Source organism: Idiotropiscis lumnitzeri, chromosome 12 (assembly GCF_059441095.1).
Source record: "Idiotropiscis lumnitzeri isolate Australia: NSW breed Sydney's pygmy pipehorse chromosome 12, RoL_Ilum_1.0, whole genome shotgun sequence".
NCBI classification, from domain to species: domain Eukaryota; kingdom Metazoa; phylum Chordata; class Actinopteri; order Syngnathiformes; family Syngnathidae; genus Idiotropiscis; species Idiotropiscis lumnitzeri.
In genome coordinates, this window is record NC_142402.1 from 4686331 (window position 1) to 4712714 (window position 26384).

The 26384-nt window shown below is 42.5% G+C and overlaps 1 protein-coding gene across 4 annotated transcripts in view; it reads right to left on the bottom strand.

The window, feature by feature from the left end:
- The window catches only part of astn1 (astrotactin 1), a 324631-nt gene that overhangs the window by 32666 nt on the left and 265581 nt on the right, over nucleotides 1-26384 (bottom strand). For all 4 annotated transcript variants that reach the window (XM_088310602.1, XM_088310600.1, XM_088310601.1 and 1 more), the window contains exon 18: nucleotides 6815-7092. In XM_088310602.1, coding sequence (XP_088166728.1) covers nucleotides 6815-7092 — 278 coding nt within the window. The remainder of the gene's footprint in view (nucleotides 1-6814; nucleotides 7093-26384) is intronic.

The window sequence follows — 26384 nt, forward strand, 5'->3', positions numbered from 1 at the left end:
GTCAGGATGTGCAGGCTTAGGAGATCCTTGTTTAATTAAGCTATTCCATCCACACAATATGACTCATTATTATGAGTACATGTAGCACACTCATTCAGCAGAATTTATTATGCAGTAATAAAAGGTTCTGGTTTAGAATCTCCACTCATATACTACAGCACTGATTCAGGATTTAATCTGCTTTTAATGTCATGATTTGTATTTGTTATTTTTGGTTCAGTATTTGGTTTCATGTTTTGGCCTTGTTCATGTGTCTTGTCTCGTCTTGTCTATTGTGTCCACCTGTGCTCGTTTACCCTAGTGTTAACCAATCCGGTCCTTCCAACCCTCCATGTCTTGTCCAGGTGCTCCTCGTTGTCTCATCAATTTGTGTGTATTTAGTTCCCTGGTTGTTTTCAGTTCTTGTTGGTTCATTGTCATTTTAAGTGTCGCTTGTCCCTGTCGCTTGTCCCGGTTGCCTGTGCCTGTTGCCAGTTCCTGTCGCCTCTCCCTGTAGTTGGTTTCCTGTCGTTAAGTTTTTCCAAGTTCCTTGTTTGCCTTAGTTTTCTGTTTAATAAATGCCCTTTAAGTTACCCCTGCCTGGCTTCCCTGCGTTTGGGTCCTCACCTTCCTCAACCCTGACAGAATGAACCAACCCTTACTGGACCCAGCAGGAAGCTCACGGCGACAAGTTCGCCGTCGCCGCTCAAGCTGGTACCCCCCTCAGCCTGCCGACCAACCCCGCCCCCTTCACGTAGGTTCCTTTTTTCATTCTATGTCTGTTTTTCCCCCTTCGTTCCACGATCACGATAATGACTACCCACCTGTCGAACCTCCCCACCGTATCATCGATTCTGATTTTGAAGATGATTTTGAGCACCCTGCTATTTCACCCCCTCACGTTTTAGTTGACTCGGATCATGAGTATGATTTTGAATATATATACAACCTTTTAGATGCCCAGCGCGACCCGGTTTCTGTTAGGTCCAGTCACTTTCCTCCCCCCGAACAATTTCTGTCCCCTTTTTCTTTTGACCCTTTTGAGACCACCTCACACGTTACCTCGCGTCGTTCACCTCGCCCTAAATCACGAAAGTCACGTAAATCACGGCCACGTCGTTCACCTCGTCCACTGTCGGTTTCCGCACCTTGTCACGTCCCCCTTGCGTCTCATAGCTCACGTTCACCAGCCTCTGTAGTCCCGGTCCCTCGTGTCCTTCGCGTCTCCCGTTCCCCTGAATCCCTATGGCGGCAGGCTGATAGGGATCAGGTCCCCGACCCGGCTCCTCACGAGCTGCAGCCTCCCGACCCAGCTGCTTGCAAGCTGCAGCCTCCCGTCCCGGCCCCTCGCCAGCTGCAGCGTCCCGTCCCGGCTCCTCGCCAGCTGCAGCGTCCCGTCCCGGCTCCTCGCCAGCTGCAGCGTCCCGTCCCGGCTCCTCGACAGCTGCAGCGTACCGTCCCGGCTCCACGCCAGCTGCAGCGTCCTGTCCCAGCTCCTCGCCAGCTGGAGCCTCCTGTTCCGGCTCCTCGCCAGCTGCAGCGTCCCATTCCGGCTCCTCGCCAGCTGCAGCAACCCACGCAGCCTCCAGAGTCCCACTCCGGCTCACCGCCAGCTGCTGAACCCTGTTCCGGCTCCTCCCCAGCTGCTGAGCCTCGTCCCGGCTCCTCGACAGCTGATGAGCCCCGTCCCGGCTCCCCGCCTGCGGATGAGCCCCGTTCGGGCTCCCCGCCAGCTGATAAGCCCCGTCCCGGTTCCCCCCGAGCTGCTGGGGCCCGTTCTGACCTCCCGAGAGCTGCTGACCCCCGTTCCGGCGCCTCGTCAGCGCTTCAATTCCCTGTTCCAGCGGAGCACGTCCTGCGTCCGCCACAAGTCCCTGTTCCGGCGGAGCACGTCCTGCGTCCGCCACAAGTCCCTGTTCTGGCGGAGCACGTCCTGCGTCCGCCACAAGTCCCTGTTCCGGCGGAGCACGCCCTGCGTCCGCCACCAGTCGCTGTTCCGGCGGAGCACGCCACGCGTCCCCCACCAGTCCCTGTTATGGCGGAGCACATCCTGCGTCCGCCACCAGTCCCTGTTCCGGCGGAGCATGCCCTGCGTCCGCCACAAGTCCCAGTTCCGGCGGAGCACGTCCTGCGTCCGCCACAAGTCCCTGTTCCGGCGGAACACGTCCTGCGTCCGCCACAAGTCCCTGTTCCGGCGGAGCACGTCCTGCGTCCGCCACAAGTCCCTGTTCCGGCGGAGCACGCCCTGCGTCCGCCACAAGTCCCTGTTCCGGCGGAGCACGCCCTGAGTCCGCCACAAATCCCTGTTCCGGCGGAGCACGTCCTGCGTCCGCCACAAGTCCCTGTTCCGGCGGAGCACGTCCTGCGTCCGCCACAAGTCCCTGTTCCGGCGGAGCACGTCCTGTGTCCGCCACAAGTCCCTGTTCCGGCGGAGCACGCCCTGCGTCCGCCACCAGTCCCTGTTCCGGCGGAGCACGCCACGCGTCCGCCACAAGTCCCTGTTCTGGCGGAGCACGTTCTGCGTCCGCCACAAGTCCCTGTTCCGACGGAGCACGTCCTGCGTCCGCCACAAGTCCCTGTTCCGGCGGAGCACGTTCTGCGTCCGCCACCAGTCCCTGTCCCCGCTGCGCCCGGCCCGCCGCCGCCACAAGTCCCTGTTCCGGCGGAGCACGCCCGGCGTCCGCCACAAGTCCCTGTTCCGGCGGAGCACGTCCTGCGTCCGCCACAAGTCCCTGTTCCGGCGGAGCACGTCCTGCGTCCGCCACAAGTCCCTGTTCCGACGGAGCATGCCCTGCGTCCGCCACCAGTCCCTGTTCCGGCGGAGCACGCCACGCGTCCGCCACAAGTCCCTGTTCTGGCGGAGCACGTTCTGCGTCCGCCACAAGTCCCTGTTCCGACGGAGCACGTCCTGTGTCCGCCACAAGTCCCTGTTCCGGCGGAGCACGTTCTGCGTCCGCCACCAGTCCCTGTCCCCGCTGCGTCCGGCCCACCGCCGCTCCAAGTCCCGGCCTTTGGTGCGGCCGGCCCGCCGCCGCTCCAAATCCCTGCCTCGGCGGTGCCAGACGGCCCGCCGCCACCCCAATTCCCTGTCCGGGCGGCGCCCGAGGACACGCTGTCGCTTCCTGTCACTGCCTCGGCGGTGCTCGACGATCCGCCGTCGCCCCAAGCTCCTTTTTCGGCGGGACTCGACGATCCGCCGGCGCTCCACGTTCCTGTCTCGGCGGGGCTCGACGACCGGCCGCCGCTCCACGTTCCTGTCTCGGCGGGGTTCGACGACCAGCCGCCGCTCCACGTTCCTGTCTCGGCGGGGCTCGACGACCGGCCGCCGCTCCAAGTGCCTGACTCGACGATGGCCGACGACCCACCGCCGCGTCTCGTCCCTGCCTCGGCGGTGCCAGACGGCCCGCCGCCACCCCAATTCCCTGTCCGGGCGGCGCCCGAGGACACGCTGTCGCTTCCTGTCACTGCCTCGGCGGTGCTCGACGATCCGCCGTCGCCCCAAGCTCCTTTTTCGGCGGGACTCGACGACCGGCCGCCGCTCCAAGTGCCTGACTCGACGATGGCCGACGACCCACCGCCGCGTCTCGTCCCTGCTCCGGCAGCGTCCGGCGATCCACCGTGTCTCGTCGCCGTCTCGGCGGCGTCCCACGACCCTGTCTCGGCGACACTCGACGACCAGCCGCCGCTCCAAGTTCCTGCCTCGGCTGCACCCGCCTCGCCACTGCTCCAAACTCCTGCCTCGGCGGCGCCGCCCGATGGCCCGCCACCGCGTCTCGTCTCTGCCTCGGCGCCACCCGACCCGCAGCCGCCTTTCGTCTTGCCCTCGGCGCGACACTCCATGCGGCTGCAATGTCCTCCCGGACGCCCGCCTGAATGGCCACGGCTAGACTCCCTGGTCTGGCCTCCCGGACGCCCGCCTGAAGGGCCACGGCTAGACTCGTTGGTCTGGCCTCCCGGACGCCCGCCTGACCAGCCTTGATTGCGGACTGCGGTCCCGCCTCCTGGCCCCCTTCCGCCCACCCTGATTTTGGACAATTTTCTTTTGTTTGTGTTTGGGACGTCTGGGATCCGTCCCTTAACGGGGGGGTACTGTCATGATTCGTATTTGTTATTTTTGGTTTAGTATTTGGTTTCATGTTTTGGCCTTGTTCATGTGTCTTGTCTCGTCTTGTCTATTGTGTCCACCTGTGCTCGTTTACCCAAGCCCTAGTGTTAACCAATCCGGTCCTTCCAACCCTCCATGTCTTGTCCAGGTGCTCTTCGTTGTCTCGTCAATTTGTGTGTATTTAGTTCCCTGGTTGCTTTCAGTTCTTGTTGGTTCATTGTCATTTTAAGTGTCGCTTGTCCCTGTCGCTTGTCCCGGTTGCCTGTGCCTGTTGCCAGTTCCTGTCGCCTCTCCCTGTAGTTGGTTTCCTGTCGTTAAGTTTTTCCAAGTTCCTTGTTTGCCTTAGTTTTCTGTTTAATAAATGCCCTTTAAGTTACCCCTGCCTGGCTTCCCTGCGTTTGGGTCCTCACCTTCCTCAACCCTGACATTTAAAATTCAATTGTCACGAGTTCATGTTCAATCTAAAAACATATAAACTGAAATATTCAAAATTGTTGAACTATGAAGCCTAAAGGCACCATTCTATATCAAAGACATTAAAGCATTTGCACTGCAACCCTTAGAAGATTCAAGATGATGACATGGCCCTCATTTTTTAATTCAATATAAACTACTTTTATGCAGTCATTCTTCCACCTGCACAACACCAACAACCTCCAGTTAACCTTTGTGGGCGCCAGTTGCTGCATCTATTCTGACACCCCAGGAGGATACACCGCACTATATTGACATTTACTTATGCTGGAGTATTGACCTACAATATTGATGCGGTCAAATAGGTCGGACCACAAAATCAAAGCACGGTGTGATGTTGGGAGAGTGAACCCGGATATTCAACAAGGATATTTCTGTAACACATTTCTGAATGAGGTTTTGAGAGCTGAAGGAGCACTCAACAAAATGAAAGGGTTTCATCATCACAATCAGTGCCTCTGTTGATGCGGGGGTAGTCAAACTATGACCTACGGGCCACATCTGTTGGTCTTTTCGATCCAGCGAACCACATATTGGTACATATATATGTATATATATATATATATATATATATATATATATAAAATGATGTTAAGGACATTGGTCAGCTTTTAATGTTTATCATACATCATACAATGTTTTTGTGAACGCGCTCCTACTAGCGTTTGTGAATGTTTTTTTAACAACAGTTCATTGTTGTCCAAGAGTGTCAGGTTTCATTAGATGTCGTTACTTCACTGGGGAAATCTCGTTGGTGACAAATAGGAAGGTAAGTTACGTCTGTTAGTCCCTGGTAGGTATTCGACATTAGAGTATTATCTCTCTCGTTGGATTTCATGGAGGGCAGCGAGGTCATAGATGAGAAGTCGTTTTACGGTCGCCTGAAGACGAGGGTCTAGTTTGAGTGCTTCACAGCACATTTCCTACCTGAGACTGGATTTGTGCTTACACATTAAAGAATCCAGTCCTGTTTATTTCTGCATTCAAGCAAAAAGTTCATTTTTGGAACGCAAAACTTAATTCAAAATTATGAATTATGAACTGAACTATTTCATTAAAAGAAATGAAGTATTTGATGTATTTTGCATTTTGGCCACTGAGTCTACACGTTACACTATTTCATCCCTTCTGCATGCTCCTCCTTTGCTCACTCCACCGGTTTTTAATAGGATTGAGGTCTGGGGACTGAGATGGTCATGGGAGGAGCTTGATTCTGTGTCTGATTTCATTCATTTTCCATTTCTACAATGTTTAGTATAACAGTATACTTTTGCAATAAAATGTTATTTATTTGAAGGCCTTTAACCAGGAGTGCCAATAATTATGGTGGGCATTGTACATGTGTCCACTGCAAGTAACTAATGCTAGTTCCAGTCTCAACTAAAGATATGTACAGAACTGTAGGTCCATCCAAAGTTGTAACAAAAAATAATAATACATTTCTATTTACTTTTATTTGTACATACGTTATGCGTAGTATAATATGCTATTCAGTCTATTTATTATTTATTAGGGTTAATTTTACTAACAATAGCATTTGTATGGATCATATTTTATTTTTAGCTAAATACAATGCCACTTTTTTACATTTGCAACTGTCTGCATCTTACACAGTTTGTCATTAACCTGTGCATTATATTTGTAGTACTTATTATCCATACATCATCCATCCATTATCTGTACCTCCTCACTAGCGTCGCGGGAGATGCTGGAGCCTATCGCAGCTATCTTCAGGCAGTAGGCGGAGTACACTCTGAACTGGTTGCCGGCCTATCGCAGGGCACACAGAGACGAACAACCATCCGTGCTCACACTCACACTTATGGGCAATTTAGAGTGTCCAATCAACCTGTCATGCATGTTTTTGGAATGTGGGAGGAAACCAGAGTACCCGAAGGAAACCCATGCAGGCACGGGGGAGAACATGCAAACTCCACACAAGAAGGAATCGAACCCATGACCTATGCACTGTGAGGCCATCGTGCTAACCAGTTGTACTCATATACAATTGACACATAAACAGCTGTTGCTCTTTCAGCTCAGTCTCAATCAATGTGGCAGTGAAAGGGTTTTGTTTTAGATACTTGATTCTTAATCAAGTGTGCTCTGTCCAGTTGCCTGTAGCAAAACCATAAAATCCTCATTCTGGGACTAATACGGGCCTATTCTATTCTATTCTATTCTATTTCATTCTAAACATTACACTTCCAGTTTAGTGACGATTTACATACACCTCAAATATAAACTTCAACCCACCTGGTATGTCTCGTTATTGGACACCAATTCATAGATGGGTGCGGCCTTGGTGATTTGCAATAGGACAGGCTCGGACTGCTGTCGTCCTTGAGCTGCCCTTGGGCTCATATGGCAGATATGGCAAGAACGCGGGCACTGGCCCTGGCTAGTGCAATCCATCCGGACGCCGGCTGCCATCCGCTTGGCTCCTGCGTCCAGCAAGCTGGCAATATACGCAGGGTAGGTCAAAGTCCTCGGCTCCTTGTCATGCTCCTCTGATTCTTCAGAAGGTGAGTTACCTAAATGCACACATGAAAGAAAGTTAATTAGCAGAAATATCACTACATGAGGGTTCAATTCTCTCTTCGTCTATGATGAAAGTGGTACAAACAATTCAAAGAGCTGTTTGTGGAAAAAAATAAAATGATAATCCAATCGAATCCTTCATTTTACACAAACAGTTGCACCGATGATTCTATAAATGTCAAAAACTGTATTTTCAGTGTGTGTCTAGATATTTTTCACTAGCCCCAAAATATTGACGAGAGAGATGCAATCGATGGTGAAGTGACCTGATCTTTGGAATGCGACAAGGGGAAAGAACAAAATTGAACTGACAGAAAATGTCTTTCTTTATAGTAGCTTGGCAAATCTCCAAAGCATTAATGCACTCCCACGTATCCATAGCTCCCGTTTGGAGACTTTTGGCTCGTCGACATCAGGAGAAGAATGCTTAAGCGGTTGTGTAAATATTTGGGCATAATACAGCTCCATGCAGTTCCCTCATGAAAAGAAGCTGAAGGGGGAAAGGGAATGATATCCACTAAACAATGAAATCTGCATTAATGTGATAATGGTTGTCCCAAAGTGCGGTTGACCTTTTACTTTTCTTCAATGCATGCTCCCAAGTCAACATGACAGAATGTTAACAAATGAGATATATTCACCAAACAGACCTCAAAATTAAACTGGTAGCCTTTCGAGTCAAGCCCCTGTTTCAAGTACAAGGACAACAGATGACGCCTTTATGAACCTTGTTAACCCAGGGGACATCAGATTCATCAACAAGGATGACAAACAGAACAACTTTGATTATTGGACTGTAAAATAAGAAAAGAAACATCAAATATTGATTGCCAGAAAAACTAAACCAAAAAAACATTACCTGATGGAACTGCCAAAAGGATGTGCTTTCAAAAATAGGAACAAAGCTAAATACAGTGAAACCCCGGTTTTCGCGGTTAATGGGGACCGAGACCACCCGCGAAAATTGAAAATCCGCGAAGTAGCGGCGCCCCTTCAAAAATGCTTAAAAAAACCTATACAGGTATACAGTATACCCCCCTGTATACAGTACACCATATAGAATACGGGTAGAGCGAGAGAGAGTGAAATTCATGTTATAACAAAAAAAACCAAATTATTATTAAAACTTATTATTTTTTTATTCCCCAGCCATTATTTTTGTATTTATTCAATTACTTCTTTTTGTATTTATTTAATTACTTCGACTTTTACCTGCTGGTACGCCGTCCGGTGTGCCCTGTGAAATGAAAGGTGGTATTCTTCATTTATTTATTTATTCATTCATAACTGACAGCCTCGCGCTCCGCTCGTGCCCGGGCGGAAGAGGTGCTCCTCTTCGGCGTAATTGCCACGCACGCCGGCCGGCCTCCTCCGGAGCTCTCGTACGGTCCCGAACGGAGCGAAATGTCGCCCCGCTCGTGCCCGGGCGGAAGGTGCTCCTCTTCGGCTTAACTGCCACGCACGCCGGCCGGAGCTCTGGTACGGCCCGAACCGGGCGAAACGTCGCCCCAAATCGTGCCCGGGGGAACGTGCTCTTCTTCGTCCACTCTCCTCTTCGCCCACGCTCTTCTTTGGCGCACGCCGGCCGTCTAACCGCTCCAGCGCCCCGTCGTGCCGCTCGGCGAAACTACAATGCCCCGCGGAGCGGAGCGAATGGAGAGCCCCGATCGTGCCCAGGCAAAAAATTTTTAATTTTTGAATATTTTTTTTAGACCCCCGAAGCACTGAACCCGCGAAAGGTGAACCGCGAAGTAGCGGGGTTTCACTGTATACAAATAATTATGCTTAAACCAGGCAGAATGTGTGGATACATATTCCCTTAAGCAGCGGTCTCAAACTCGCGGCCCGCGGGCCATTTGCGGCCCGCGGGATGATAGTTTGCGGCCCCCGCCTTATTATGAAAGTTTAATGTTCGTGCGGCCCGCGAATTTGATATGACTGTAGTTATAAAGCTTTAATTACACTGTAATTAAAGCTTTATAACTACAGAAGTAGGCCTACTCATCCCAGAACTATGGTTTATGCTTAGGATCTCTGCTATTTGACAATATTTTGATTTGATTGACAGGAGACCCATGCGCGAACAGGATGTGCAGTCTGACGGAGCTTTGCATCAGCACTAGCACAGACGGGACTAATTATAAAATGTAGGATTACCTGGTCACAGTGGATAAAATTGAACCGCGGATTATTGTTGGGCACATCTTCAGCTTTAAAACGAGGGTAGGATTGTAATATTTTTTTCGATGTTTTACTAGGGGTTTGATTGATGAATGTTCCACTCATGTTCAGGACAATTCATGTTCAGAAGAAGATTAAAGAACTGTTAATACAGACATTTGACTCATTATTATTATTATTTATTACTGATTAATTTTCTTATTAATTCCTTATTTATTTTCTTATTAATTCCTTATTTATTTTTAAATCTTATTTTGTGTTTAAAAATAAAGACATTTGAGAAGATCAGATTTTTTTTATTTTTTTCTTGCGGAAAACCTGATGCGGCCCAGCCTCACCCAGAGTCTGCCTCTAGTGGCCCTCAGGTAAATTTAGTTTGAGACCCCTGCCTTAAAGGAACCCTCTGATGTTTTCAGTGATATTACTTCCAGCATCTTTCTTCAATGGTGGCGGAAACAGTTGATCACTTCAGAGGAAATATTTACACTTCTCTTTCTTAATTTTCCTCAGATTATAAATCATTAGTTGGATGTTGTCAAGATTAACAAATCCACTCTGCCACAGTGAAATATCAAGTCACATAAAACCCTTTCAGAAATTTTAAATATATTTGTAACAGTATCATGTCATTAAGTGAAGACCCACTATGCGTTCATAAATGCTAACAAACCTTTTCAAAAACCTTTTCAATGTCCATCCTATCAGCAAGATAGCGTATTTTGCGGCTTGCATATACATTGTCTACTGAGTTAATGTATTTATTAAAAAAACAAAACAAAACAAGAAATGTGTATTTCTAACAGCATATCATCGACTTAATACAATAAATAGAACGTTCAGTGGAAAAGCTCAAGTTTTTGGGGGGGAAACTGGAACATCTCTAGGGTATGTTATTGTGATATTTAGACCGCTTCACACACTAAGCAACACCCATTCTGGGCCCAACCAGCAATACGTAACTGCCAGATATTGTGCGTCAAATGGATACTAAATTTTTTTCATAATATGCAAAATGACCAACAACGGCTTATACAAAATGCATGTGCCAACAATGTAAATGAATGAACAATAATTCTCTGCAAAATATTCTGAAGACTAAATGTGGTATTTTTTTAACACATTTAATTATGCATCATTGGATGTGAGTGACATAACTGACAGGAAGGTCTACCCCAATTTTTTTTTTTTTTTTTAAATCCTAGCGTCAAGAAAAAAATTATTTCATCTTCATAACGGTCACTTTTTTTAGAATGTAATGATTTTGCTTTGATAAGGTAGAACACAAAATTGTGTTTGCTTTTAGACAGAAAATTTGAATTTCCCATTCTCAACATTATTCCTGATATAAATGTGTCTAGAGAGTGGGATTTCCACCCCGGAAGAAGGAGGCAAAAGAACAATTGCTTTGACAATATGTATACATTACGTCATTATTCTAATTACAAGCTGGATACATTACTTGATTTTGCTTCATTAAACACAAGGCATTAAAATACGAGCTTAAATGATGGAATACAACTTAAATTTTAGAGCCACTGGAGCAGTTGCATAAGAATGAGAGCTCTCCATGTCTTGTGCATTTTATTTTTCACAACACTGCTTGCTTTAAGACAAAAACAATTTTCTTCGGATTTCGTGTTACAAATCTTGAACCCCACTGAACTGGAAATAGTAAAATTATGAACTTTTTAAAGGATTTGTTAGGCTAATCAATTTCGACCAGCATCAAATGGACCTCTTGGGTGCTTTTGATGTTGATGTGTGTGCGTGCGTGCACATTTGTGTGTCATGCAGTCCCTATGCTCGATGTGTTTCGGTGCATGCATCCTGAAAGAATGTGTCCTTGACCAGATAAACATGCAGCATATGGACCTTGCAACGAGGCCACTGGGACCAGTTGACCAGTCATGTGACGTGACTCGAGTCTCATTCGAGTTGCTATTTAGCACTTGCGACTTGCTTGACAAAAACTTGGGAATGACTTGACTTGACTTGGAACTTGGTACCTAACTGACTCTACTTGACTTTAACTTTAAATGAATGCCTTGGCAAGTCATCTTGTTTTATAGTTGGACATGATTCATTTTAACACAATTTGTCTGATTAGGAAGGGAAGAACGAAATAAATCGAAATAGATTTGTGTCATTCGTGCTAACCTGGCAACCCAGTCAGCGTTGTTGCGCACTTGCTCGTGTGAAATAGCTACACTGAACACGAACAGTGATGGAAGTAGCCCCGATGATTATTAAATTTGGATTCATGGATTATGTTGTCGAGATTTGCCAAAAGAGGATGGCAAAATGCATGTTTTGAGGCTCAAAGATTATAGACACAACTACAAAATCTTCAACTTCAATCGTCACTACAAAATAAAGACAAGCTAACACTTGCTAGCAACACCGAGACGGGTTTTGAACCGTTGAAAATGTGATTGTGAACAGAGTAAGTAACATAACTGTTTGAGCGGATCATTTCCAATGTGGTGGTTTGGTTGACAAAGTAACACGCACACTCCACCAAGTGAAGCAAAGTACACTTTTAAAAAAATCCTATGCGCCTAAAACATTGAATGCAAAAGTAAAGTGGCATTATTCTAACAGTCGTGTTGTCGAGAGAAAAAATATGATTACTTCAATTTGGGTTAAAACGGTGGCATGCTAAACGGTGGCAGGTGTTTGCAGACTCGCATTTAGAAAGAGTATAACTCTGAACACTAAGTGGGGGTATTTATACCTGTGCCACATTCACATTCATGGTGGGGAAAACTTGAAATGGCACAGTTTGGTTGGAAACAAAGTTTAGTTAAATTGAGTTTGAAATGTAACTTTTTCAACAATTCAGTGCAATAAATACAATCTTTATCTCAGTTATTCTTTATTTACCTTTTATGATTTAAGTATACTAATTAGGTCATTTTAAAAAAAGAATCACTCCAATATTTGTTGAGACTGAGCAAGATTGGATCACTTGACTTGTGACTTGCTTGAAATGAGGTGATGACTTGACTTGCTTGTTGTTTTTATTCACAGTAACTTGGGACTTGACGACTAGAGACCTATTTGCAGAATTTTGTTTAATAAAAAGTTGACTGTGGAGATGCAGTTAATAACCAGATGATGAGACAAAGGCAGGTCATCTCTGTTCAGGCTCCACTGCAAGCAGCCAGCCAGTCCCGTGGATCACAGAAATATTTCACTTTTACCCCTTCCCTTAAAGATGTGCCATATTCATCTCATAGTGAGATGAATGCATGCAAGTTGCTTCATCCCTCCTTCTAAACGTTCATTCCTGTGTGTTGACTGTCAGCAAAGAAATGTTTGTGTACACATTCTATATTGTTATTAATGAGGCGTACACTTGTATGCCAATTAGGAATGTTCAAATGTTGCTTCAACTATAGCCTTTAAAGTTGATAACGGTTTTCTGATGGCGCCAGTTTGCCTCTTAAATAGATTGATTCATTTTTAATTGGTTCCCATGGGCAATTAATCACAATAGAGCCTATTGGAAGTAAACCACATTGACGCATTTGGGGTCAACGTTGGCGGTTCATTTCGTAAGTGTAAAGATCATCAGGCTTCTTTTTTATTTCTGGTTTGGTATCATTAGAGAGGCAGTTTATAGAGTAAGTGAATCCTGTCTCTCGAAACTGATGTCAGATATGTTTGTTTTCAAAGCCGTAATGCAAGTGTTCGGTCCATCAGTGGGGTGGCCTGGTGGGAAAGTGGTTGTTTTCCACCCTAGAGGTTATGGGTTTGATCCCCGGCCATGCTGACCATGATACTTAACCCCCAGTTACTCCTGATGGTATCTCACGAGGAGGTAATTGTGTCAAGCGCTTAGTGGAAAAGTGCTATACAAGTAACATCCCATTTTCCAGGTGTTTGTTTGTCATGGTGGTCATAACCATAAATCAGCAATTCCATTGTTCATTATATACACCACTTTTTTTCTGAACAACCATCGACCACTCCATTGTAAAGTGTTTGCCTTATGCTGGAGCACAGCTTTTTAAAGGTATCCGACCAACTGACAAGCACTTTTGTTAAAGCCTACAGACACAGAACATAAAAGCTGCAGCAGCAGCAGAAAATGGATCGCTTCTTCAAACTAGAATGGCACTCAGTCAAGCGCATACCTCTGCCATGGTCCAACAGTCCCCTTTAATTCAATCAATAAACCATCCATCACTGCTTAATCATAATTTAAGATCACTGGATCTGTAACAATGCTGTGTCGCAGTAGCACTCACTTAGCTTCGCTTAGTAACAAATTTTGCATGACCCTTCTCGACTCTTGTGGATCAGTCACTTTCATTTTTGCCAATATCCATCCAAACACCCATACATACATCCGTCCTCCATCTGTCCGACCATCATGTCCGTCCACCCATCGAACATTAATTGTACAACCTTGAATTCATCGTCTAATCTTCAGAGTGCACTTTTTTCCCTTTTTTTTCTCTCTTACTGCTGGCATCTTTTGACAGTTAACCTTGTGGAAGAAATGAGACAATGTGGATAAGGGACCACAATCAAGTTTTCTTTTTTTTTTTCAACATGCACCACAAGCATAAAATTGGGCATGTTCTCTTTAATAAAAAGTAATATGTTTGTATGACTTTCTGTCCACCACAGTGAGTGCGCGCTAAGCTGATTTACATTTTCTTGTTTTTTTCTTTTTTTTTTTAAAAGGAGGAAAAGTTATTTGATCCAAGATAATTCTTACATTTCTGTTCATGGCACCCCCTCTTTTACGTTTTTTTTTTCTTTATTAGGGCCTGATTAACAAAAAACACTTGGACAAAAACAGGCTTGTAGCTGAATCTATTAACTGAAGACACCCAGCAATGTGTCTGCCAAAAAGGAAGAAAAAAAAAACATTTCACACTTTTCTACCAGGAAGGACAAAAATGAGAAGAGTGGGTTTAGCAGTGCACTGTAATTTTTCAAAACTGATCAATTATCTTGCATCTTTAATTACGGTATCAGATAGGTGGGTGTGAGGAAGAGGCAAAGACAAAATAAAAAGGCAATAGGACATATAGCGTCTATTCTTTCAGTGATTCCAAATCATGCCGTGGCACACTCATGTGCTGGCACGGATTATCAGGATTGCTGCGTGAAATTATACAATTTCACTAGTAAGTAATTATTAATTACTAATAAAACTTTATTTATATATCTTATGGGTGGGCAAACTTTTTGATTGGTGGGCCACAATGGGTTCTAAAATTTGACAGAGGGGCCGGACCAGGAGCAGAAAGATGGAGTGTTTTGGTAACCTCACCTCATCAGAGAAAATTAATACAATCAATTTGAAATGAAAATGAACAAAAGCATTACAACAAAATATATCACTTTGATACACCACAATATTTAGAAAATAAAACCTTAACATGGTTTATTCATTTAATTTTTTTCAAGTTTGGCGGGCCAGATTAAAACGTTTAATGGGCCGCATGTGGTCCCCGGGCCTTAGTTTGCTCACACCTGATCTATCTAGACCACAACATAGCGTGATCACCAAAAAATGTAAATGCTCATGTAACCCTGGTTAACATAGCCTCATAAAATAAGAGCCTGTTATTAAAACAGTCATTAACAAAATATTCATTGTGGATGCGGAAAAAATTATCAACATGACTTAGAAATATATTAAAAGGTTAAAAACTCGTAAATTCATTGTTTAATTAGTGTTTTTGTAATTCTTCAAAATGATTCAGCGCTAAGTGAATGCTTTTATTTTGAAAGGCACGTAGCGACATAATGCCGTTAGTCACGTGACTAGAAATGCGCACTTTATTTTATTCTTCTCATACTTGATAAAGAAGCTGAAGGAGAACTACGGTTAAACGAAAGAGAGACCGAGCTATTCAATGTTATTTTTGTATGTTGAAGGAGTCGTTTTTGAGTTTTCCAACCTGTCCTTCAATTGGTGATGCACTAATTACTGAACGGGTCTTGGTGAGTTTCAGACTTTTATTGTATTTTATTTCATGCAATGAACATTTTACAGTTGTATTGGTCAAATGGAAAAAAAGAAAAGAAACCTTTCAATGTCAAATGTATATTGTTTTATTTTAAGTAATGGCTGTAAAAGGTGAATTGATGCTTAATTGAATGCTAGTTGTAGTTCCCTGCAATGTTTTCCATTCTTCACCGGCCACCTCCATTATTTAAACTGCGTCATTGTGTGAGCATCGATTTCATTCGACGAAAAAACGAGTTTAATTTGCATTTGATGCCATCTGATGTAATATTTAGGTTTTGTATAAGTATTATTTTGTTGTTATGATAGGCCATTAAAGTTTGGTTCAGAAACTTCTGAGCTAAATGACGGAGCTGAACTCTTGAACGAGACACAAGATGGCGAGCCACCCACGAGCCCTTGAGCTGTTTCTCACGCAGGAGCGGAGAGCAGTTACTGGACGTTGTGTTGATTCATCAACCTGGTAGGATTAATCCGTTTTCTACTCTGCTACACTGCAGTGGATTCCCGGAACACAGGATTGACTATTCAGGACAACTAGAGGAACACAAATATTCAAACAAGACACTTGGACATTGGGATCGATTCAGTCTTTTGCTGAATTGTTTTTGAGTTTTGTACATTGTGTCACATTTATTTTTGTAAACCATGCCTGATAATGCTGTAACGGTATTATTGAAATGTTGACTGTGTTAACAACATCCAGTGAAATGGTTGAAAATTGAAGTTAGACTTAACTGATCAAACAAAATACTTACTTCTTACTGAACTTTATTCAACAAAGTGAGGTTATGTAATTGAGTATAGATTAGGTAAGATTTGAACATAAAATTAGACTTTATTAAACAACAACCCGGGTTGAAATTATATTTTCCAAACTAAATAATAGTTGAACAGAAAAGGATATTGATAAAGAAAAATTCACTTGAAAGAAAGGGGAAAACATTTTTCCTTTGGGTCAACTGTGTGTAAATTGTATGTCAATTGTGTGTAATTGTATGTAATTTCTATGTCTACAACTGTTATTTACTAAATTACGCCGGCAGTTCAAACTTATTCTATTGTCTGTGGTCCTTTATTTGGTTGTTAATATTATCTATATCTATATCTTAATAGTCGAACCTAGTACTGGTCTATAATTAACTGTAATCACTCTAGAGGTGTTACACTCATCCTTGAGATGGCAGAAGGTACTGTAAACCTGGCATTCATATAAGAGAATACAGTAAATCATAGTTACTGCACGTGTTAATATATCAGCCTTGTGTTGACCCAAATGTCGCACTGTGCAAGTGCAATTGAGATGAGAGGATTTTGATATTAATACTTTTTGTGACATTTTATGATTTTTGTAATTCTGAACTAATTTAAGGGTTACATGAAGCCAATCACAAGAAGGAGTCATGGCAATGACCAAACTTTGAACAACTTCGCATTTCTTTGCATGTGGTTCATTTCAGTGTAATGTAACAATTGGCGGGCTACTTTTCCAGACCGGTTTTTGGGTGTGCTGGCCCAAGTTTTAAATGCAATGTTCATAGAATGGGCAGATAGATCCAATTGGCAAATAGTCAGGATGAGTTAAATGAAACAGAACATGGCTTTTATGCAGTTGTTGGCTTTCCCCAAAATTCAACGAACCATTCCAATTCAATCACATAAAATTTCATTTTGCGCTTACGAGGCTCTACCAAATGTTCCATGGTGGTGAAAAACATCAGAGCTTCTTCAAGCGCAAAAGTTTTTTTTTAAGTATGACGGTCTCCACCACTTTTAGAGGTGTTGCAAATTGCACTGCAGTTTTAGATCACATATAATACAAACTGGAACATTATCAGTGTACACAATCTGTTAGCATTAACATTTAGCAATTTAGTACCTGCTATTTGGGATCCTCGTGAATCTTAATAGATGATGGCCAACAGAATTCTGTAAGTGAAGCAAGTGCCCTTTGGGTCTTGGTAAGTCAGCACCCTCAGTAAACAAAGAGGGAGCTTTCACACTCAGTTCTGAGAATCTTAAATACTGTCAAAATCCACTTAATTAAAACAAGCCCACATTTTGTTTCCAGTGGCATGCAGCATATACTGGAGCAATTTAAAAATCATGTGCAACATACTGAATTTGACAAGCATGCATACACAACCCCCTCTGGCATTTTAGCACACATGCTCATTATTATGAGATCCGGAGTCGGGCATTTTGCAAAACTGGAACAGGCCGAATGCAGAAAAACAAGCACATCTATAAGAATGTAAGAAATGGAAGCTGTATGTAATGCAATGTGATCGTCTTTTTGACAACTGAGAAGTACTTGTATCAAACTGATACATGACCCATTTTCTTTAAAGTGCATTTAAATGCTTTAATTCAATTGGCTAATATGTGATGCGTTGTAAGTGACCACAGCTTTTACAAAGAAACACTTTTTAAATGAAATGTCCTTGGGCCCTTTAGGGTCACCCTGTGTTCCCAAGTGCAAGCAATGCAGAAGAGAGTGAGAACATGACACATTTGGATTGCGGTTAAAAGATACCATCAATATGGATTTCTGCAAACCAGGACAGAATTGACAGTGCTTACACACGAGCACCCTTTTGCTGGTATAATCAAACACTAGCTTGTTTCCACCTTAGGCTAATTTACACAGGTGTGGACACAGCAAAAAAAAACAACAGAAAGGAAAAAGTCTGTTCCAGACTGCTGGATCCTCTAAATCAAAATGTTCTTTGAAAAAAATTCTAGAACAGTGCTCAGAGGTGCTGCTAGAGACGTTGGACCCAAGTGAAAAAACTATCACTTTTGCCCCAAATGGAATTGATCATTTTTGAGGGCCCCTGTCAGTCAACGTAATCACTTTGTCTGACGGTACGCAAGCTGCTGGTGTGAGGTGTGAAAGTAGTTCAACCTCGGGTGCTAAAACATGCATATGAGCATACCAAGTTCTAAAATGGGTCTTGTAGCCTGCTCCTCTAAAAATAATGCTCCTTGAAAGAGATGAAGGACGGTATACTGCATAGAGACACACTTGAATGATTTGAGAACCTAAATGATGTACAGGAAATACATGTGGCATCTAAACCGACTAGACCAGGGGTGTGAAACTCAGTTTTGTGGACGAGCCACATCGTAGGTTTCCCTCAGAGGGCCGTCATGGCAGTGAAGCCATATAAATGTATGATCACCTTACGTAATCGCATACACACAACAAATTGATGGAAAGCCTGTTTTCTGTTAAAATCAGAAACCAGTCAGTAATTGTTTGTTCAACAATTTTTTTTTTTTTTAAAAGGTGAGGATTGGTAACAAATAAATGGCGGTATCTCATATCGCAATGTTGTTAAAAGTGAAGATGATGTGCTAGAAACAGGAAGTTGACACACATGATTTGCCCTTCACGGGTCACATAAAATGATGTCGTGGGCCAGATCTGGTCCTCGGGGCTTGAGTTTGACACCGGCGGACTGGACAATCACGGACACGTCTTCAGCAGAGCATCTGAGCTTTTGTTTTGCATGCTCAATTGTTTCTGCCTTGAACAGTTTATATATTATAGTATGCATTCAAGATATCAATAAATGTTCCTCTGTATGTTTAATTTAGTGCTGCTTTATTTGCTTAGCCTGCAAACCTACTTCCTGTTTACAGTTTTACGACCAAGGGAACAACCCCACGGTGTTTGTTGAGAGGCATTTTGGAACATTTTAGAACCACACCAAGTGTGATCGATTACAAACTTTCAAATGATTTGGTCTGGAAAAAAAAGTATATGTGTAATGACACTGGAAGTTAAGGGGGACATAACACGAAAAACTGTTTTTATTTGCCTCATTACGTACACAGAGTCATTTGTGTGTAAAAAACAAACTAAAACAATTTTGTCTCAAAAATGATATCCAGGCAATAATATTAAACCCATTGTGTAATATTGATGCCACTTGTATTTAGCCTTTAAATGTTGCTCAAGACCACAAGGCAGGCAATTATTAGCTATATTAATCATGCCAGGTCTGGATTTTAATAACTTTCAGGTCGATGTAAGATGACGCATCTGATTCACTATCTGCCATTTAGTTCGAGCTTTGTATCGGTTTTGGTTTGTATCTGCATTGGAACTGATTGACTCAAGAACAAATCCACAAGCTAGCAATCTATGCTGGCACCGCGACAGAATTCTAATTTGATAAAACATATGAACTCAAGCAGGGTAGCAAAAAGTGGTAAAATAAGCCTCTTCTTTTGGTCCGATGAATTTGTTCCCTCTCAAAGGAATGCAGGGTGGATGCTTTGGGTGCAGATAAGCGGCTCTGTTGCTGATAAAGCAATGGTCCTCCATTACTGTTGATGTTTTGGTCAAGATTAAGCATCCAGTCATTGCCGTTAATATTTTGAAATATTTTCTACCACAGAAGCCTGGTGTGGAAAGTAATTTATGATAACGGCTGGCAACTAATCTTCTCTAAACTGCAGGACTCCCACCATGCTTTTCTGAATATTTGTGCGTGAGTGCGCATTTATGTGCATCATGAAATTTGGGGCTGTTCTAGACATTCCTGTATCTGGTGGATTGGCACATCTCTGTAGTGCATCCTGATGCTGCTAACGGCTTTTCGGATTCACAAAAAAGCTCTCCATTCATTCATTCCTCCCACATTTTTCGGTAAAAGAGAACACCAGTTCATCTGCTACTGCACCGACTTGAGTCATATATCCTATTTGCACAATGCGTTCACATTTCTCGGGATAAGTGAGAGAGAGAGAGAGAGAGAGAGTGAGAGAGAGAGAGAGACAGAGAGAAGAGAGAGAGACAGAGAGAGAGAGAGAAGAGGAAAGTGATGGATGCAACAATCCACTTTTGAAGAGACATAAAAGCATTTTTTAAACAAAAGGCTTCTTTCCTGTCTTATGAATTTATGTCTGTTCTTTAGTATTGCTTTTCAGACCAGATGCGTTTTCTTTCTGTGAATAAATGCCCAATGATCATACTACATGATCAGTAGTACGTGGTTTTTCATCCCCTGACACAATGAGCCCAAATTCTTATGATGACTTCTTTGTTATTTCTATTTTACCCCGGCATATGGATTGGGTGGTTTATTTCTTTCTTGTAAAGTGCCACTAGATGGTGCAAGTGCATCACTGGGATGGCAGCAGCTTTTGGACTACCAAAACCATGTGCATGTTCAATTCAGCACACTGAAGCAAGGAAACACACACTAACCTTTTGATTGTGTTTGGCCTGAGATGAACATTATATGGTTATGGAATGTAATCATGAGCCCCTGCTGTTGCCCGAATGTCAGAAATCAAAGCAGCCAACAGCTTAGTAAATTGGAAAGCAGTGAGATGAGAAATTTTCATTTAAAAATGACGAGATTTGGAGGGATAAATGGTCTATGGAAGGGAAAGATAGAACAAAATAATTAGTACCAATAAAATGGAACCCGTTGGAGAATCAAGATCAACAATATGAATATGCTTCATGTCTGTGTGTGATGCATTGTAAACTCTAAACCTGGGAAATAAAATACTGAACAGCTTTTCTTGGGGCTGACAAATATATTCTCACGGCAACTGTGCACTGCATGCAATCATGTTTAGGTTTGAAGCGACATGCTCAGCAGGCAACATCCCACTCGTTTGTGTGCTATTGCTTGTTTTCAAGGAGTACGGTCTTATCACAAAAGCCCCCACAGCATTGAAATAACACTGGTATTTGCACCAATCTTGATAAGAAGGTGTGATCTGTTTTGTTGTTTGACATAATTGTCATCATTAAGCCTGGGTTTCTTGATGTAGACAACTGTGAAATGTGCTATATACATCATCTTGCATTACATTGCATTGTATTCGAGGAACGTTTCTTCATGTGAAGTTCAGGTGCGAGGGGAATTCCCAGGAAAAAGAAAACAAGACTACTAGTTAAAAAAAAATTAATACTCGGGTGAACATTAAAAATGTTACTAATGTGTAGGATTGGTTACTCAATTCTGAACGACATTAATGACAATGAACCTGATAATGTGATTGGTTAAAGGAGTTTGGGAGTTTCTTGGGTGCAAGAAAATGACATCTTGTGCATCCTTGTTTGTGAGGGTCTTCCCTCAATGGACCTTGTTAGCCATGATGAGCTCATTTTACCTGCCTGTTTATTAAACAAGTCTATTTTTGGAACGTTTTTTTTTTTGTACCTTTGAGTCTTGAATTTGGATCCTTCTCCTTGTACTTCATGACAAAAGGTGCATATATTATGGCCGTGATTCTGAAAAGTATGGTATAGGAGGGAGAAGAAGGAATCACTGAATTAAATACAATTGACAAAATAAACAAAATATTTGAATGATGCTTGAAAGTACACATACTGCCTGTATATTTTGTTATTCAGTAAAATATGTCTTTATTTTTCCTGTGCACTATTTTTTTTCCCTTTTCAAGTACAGTACAATTTTGAAGTACAGTTCAGTTTTATTTAACTTTCACACGCAATACGTTTTAAAGAAATTAGTATTTAAGTGCATTGTTTCCTGTTTCCATTTCTTACAGGGGCTTGGAATAATAAATATTAATAATAAAATAAAATATTAATAAATATTATGTTTGGGAATAAAACCACTGCCGTTTTTTATGAACACTTAGGCTACTGTATTTAAATATAGGCCATTGGGGTGGTAGTTGCAGAGTTAAGTATTTTTTGAGGTGGTACTCCCTGCAAAAAGTCTGAGAACCAGTGTTATAAAAATTTGACTTTTTAATTGCTTGTAAATGTAATGTCTCTGAAGTGATTGCCCACCCACCAAGTGTGAAATTGCAAAACAGCCACGTAAATCTTTTGTGAGGAGCCTGTAAAGCGTGTCTGTAAGCAGGCCATTCTGAATCCTATTGTTACATGGATTTAAATAATAACCACGGCCCTACCAAATTTTCAATACCCAATACTGGGCAGTTTGGCTTCCGGAGACGCTTTGAAGTGAGAACCAAACAACATTGTCTGAAAGCAAAAAGGTTGAGTGGTCTTTGGCGGATGCACGATTAGCATTTTGCTAAGAGTTTTTCTACTGATAAGCAGCACACACTTGGCAGCTCAATGTCGACATGGTGGAACTGGAGGAACTCCGATTAACGATGTGTCCACATACCCTGATTCGCTACACTATTTGACAAGTTTAATTTAGTGGCCTGGTGACGATGTGCTGCCTCCATGAGGGAAAATGCTTTCACTGCCATTACAATCAATGGCTCCACCCCTACACTGTACGTTAAAAGAAGCTGCTTGCTTCTTCAACAAAATATCTTCATCCTCAATCGTCATGGTAACAAATTCCGCTCTCTCCGGGGTGGAGTGCTGTACAAAGTGCTATAATGCTTGAGGCTTGGGGTACTTTGACAAAAGCATGCCACGGACATCAGTTAACTACACTACCACTCTTCCTGTAATGATCATAATCTAGATACTGACCATATTATTGCACACAATTCACATCATAATTTCTAAAATAGAGCTTTTTTTTAGTATTTGACAGGTGTTGACAAAGGCGCCTGCAGCATTGTTGAGTTTGTTTCTGTACAAGTGGGAAACAATTTAGAAGTGAATTTAGTTAGAATTCGAAAGAACCCAAAATGTGTCTTAAACTGTCAGTGTTAAACATGTAATCTTTCAGAAGTGTTAGTTGTGAGCGAAACTACCAAGCTAAGATGTGCTACATTTTTTTTCTCTTTTACAATATAAATAAGCCATTTATAGCGCTGCCAGAATGACTTCATTTTCACAAATAGCAAACCCGAGCCCAAGGGTGCGACACAGCTCATCACATTGACTCTGATCTCTTCTTGCATGCCTCCATGTGAGTGGATTGCTTCTCTGTGTGCTGTGCAACAAAAACATATGCAGCAGAAGGTAAACTGCACTTCCCCTTGCGGAAGTAACTATTTTTTTTCTGTCTGGATTGCACACCGCATAAAAATTTGTTTTCAATAAATTCATTTTAAGAGTCTAAATTGTCCTTTGGTGTGAATGGTTGTTTGTCTGTGGTTGTCTGTACGTGCGCTGTGATTGGCTGGCAATAAGTCCAGGGTGTATCCCGCTGCTTGCCCCAAGTCAGCTGGGATCATCATCCCCGCCCGCAACCCTTCTGACGATAAGCGATATAGACAATGGATGGATGCATGACATTAATTTTGAGTACAAATTACAATAAAATTGTGAAAACAATCAAAAGAAAACCATCAGGTGCTGTAACAGCATCGTTTTTGCCTCATACTCAGAATTCTCATTATGATTTGCACCCTGTTGTGGCCTCCTGAGGGGATGTGACACAGAATTTGAAAATGGCTTGCCCTAGAAGTGACCCTGTGAAATCTCTTTTTGAGCTGATGATATGATGTGATCTTTAAACGATGCAATGATGAGTAATCTTTCACCTGCTGACTATATGAGAGTGCAGAAGAATCCTTGAGCAAGATTCTTTAACATTCAGCCGACTGGCTGACCAGCTCCTCAACTTCAAATATCGATCTTACTGCTTCTTGGATCCAACCTCCCATTTTCGACTGCTCATGCACTTCAGTCTGACTACTGAAAAAAATATTATTATGACTAATTATCAAGCATAATTAATATCCTAAAAAACTGAGATACAATCCGCTCGTATGTAGGGGTCCGCTGTGTGCAACGATCCATATATCTGTATCAAATAGATCACGATTTGGAGCGCAACGAATGGATGATTTGTTTCTTTTTTTTTCAGTTTAATCATTAACTATCGAACAATCCACTCGTGCATATGCCTATGGGATTTGAGACTATCCTTGCCACTACAAGTATATATATATATATATACATATATATATATATATATATAAATATATATATACATATATATATATATATATATATATATATATGTATATATATATATATATATATATATATGTATATATATATATATATATATGAGTCCTGTCAAGCGATGCAATAGATTTTTTTTAACGAATTAATAAAAAAAAATAGAATCCATTGATTCCCATTCAGTGACGTGTCGGTGCGTGCCCTTGTGACTGGCTGACGACCAGTTCAGGGTGTTGTGCACCTTTCGCCAATACTCAACTGTGATAGGCTCCAACACCTCCCGTGACCCTGGACAGGATAAGCGGCGAGGATGATGAAATGACTCTAATTTGCATGCAATTGTATAATCTGCTTGCGTCAGTTCAGTAATTTGAGCATGCGCAGTGGTCCGCAATCAGTCTGAGGGTGGCGTGTGTAAACCCCCGACTTTTAGAGCCAGTTTTCACTGAAAAGCTAGGACCCCTCTCTGGAGTAATGAGAGCCTCTCACAGAACAAACTCCACTGTTTGCATTGACCATTCAGAATATATTATCTTTGTAATGTGAATTGTGACTGACAGAGCCAGAATTCTTTTTTCTTATTGGGTTTTGCGTTCATTACATTGTTCATGAATCTGACAGGGCAATGCAGACGACTCGTTCCAGCACGAATTATAAAACATGTAAACCCAAATTGCACAACCAAGAACTTGTGATACAACAAGGATTTTATGGATTTCACGAATCAAAGGAAGCACCATATCGCAAGCAATAAATAAATAAATAAATAAATAAAATAACGCAACAATGACAAAAGTGTGGATGCAGAAAAAAACCCGGAAGTCAGCAAAACTGAGGATGGACCTACGGCAAATACATGCCAAAAAACAAACTAAGGACTAAACTAGATTGAGAAAAGTATAAAAGGAATGCCAGCACGTCCTTCTCTCCTCGCTGAAACACAACCAGAAGCACTGATTCTAATATTCATTCTATGAAATTGTACACATTTATTCCCAACAGTCTTTGCCAAATTCTTGCTCTTTTCCCAGTAAATTCTCTTGTATCATCATCCAATGTTAATAGTCAGAAGCACACCACAGGCAAGCGCGAGCTTGATGTCCTGTTTTTATTTTTATTTGCCACTGCTTTGCCACAGGCTATAGTTGACGCATGGAAAAGAATTTAGACACCCTTGATCTAAACGGACCAAAAGGCCCAAAGGGTTCGCTGCTGGCCAAGTATGCTAATTTATCCTCAGAGCTCTGTAAGTTAAAGAGCAGCACGCAATGCAAGCAATGTACCACAACTCAAATACAAAAGACATAAAAACAAATTAGTTCCTCATTCAATTAAGTTAATTAACATCAACAAGCAATAGGTGAGTTGAGGCCTGAAGATGCCGAGGTGTTTTGCATTAAGTAATGTGTAGGAGACGTTTACATTGTTGATTCATGATTGCTTTTTATTCATGCATGCAGATGTCCCTTGCTCAAAGAAATATTTCACAGAGGCAAAGCAAATGATTAGAAACATTGAACCCTAAATATTTTTGTTAGCGACTGCTTATTTCAAATACAAATTTCCCACATCAACTTTGGTGTATAATTGAGGAGACGAGAAGAATACTTTGGCTATAAGAGACTCTTAAAGAAAACATGTTTTTGTCAGTTTAAAACTTTTGTTGTTGGATTAAGCAGAGCCGAGTAACAAACAGGCCCTAATTGCTTGAACCAATTAAAAGTTATGAATATTTGCACCAAAATAACCACTCTGAAGCTGTTTGCTCACATTGCCAGGCCACTGTAATTAGCCCCCAGCAGAGTGCCAATAAAGCCGATTAGACCTGCTTTTGAGACATGGATTTTAAGATCTGTTTTGACATGTGACACTGAAGGGGTGAAAACATCCCCATATTCATGATTAACATGAATATTATGGAAACAAGTTAGAAAAGTGCACACATTGAGCTACTTTTAAACACCATCACCTTTCTCCCCCGTACACTTTTCAAACTTTCACGCCCGGCTTATCAAGATAAAACCCTTGACTCAGCCTTATCCCGCATCCACCTGCCAGGCATGCAGATATTAGCACCGAGATACCTAGCGATAGCTGAAAAGCTCAGTAGTCTTGATCGACACTTTGTTTATTTGAAGTATGGTGGGCACCGAGGACATGCTTTGTCTGCGGAATAGGACTGCTGACCACTGCCTGTCGGAACTATTATTTTTCCTATATACTGTGAAGTATTGTATTGTGTTAGTGGTATTATTTTAAGCATTTAC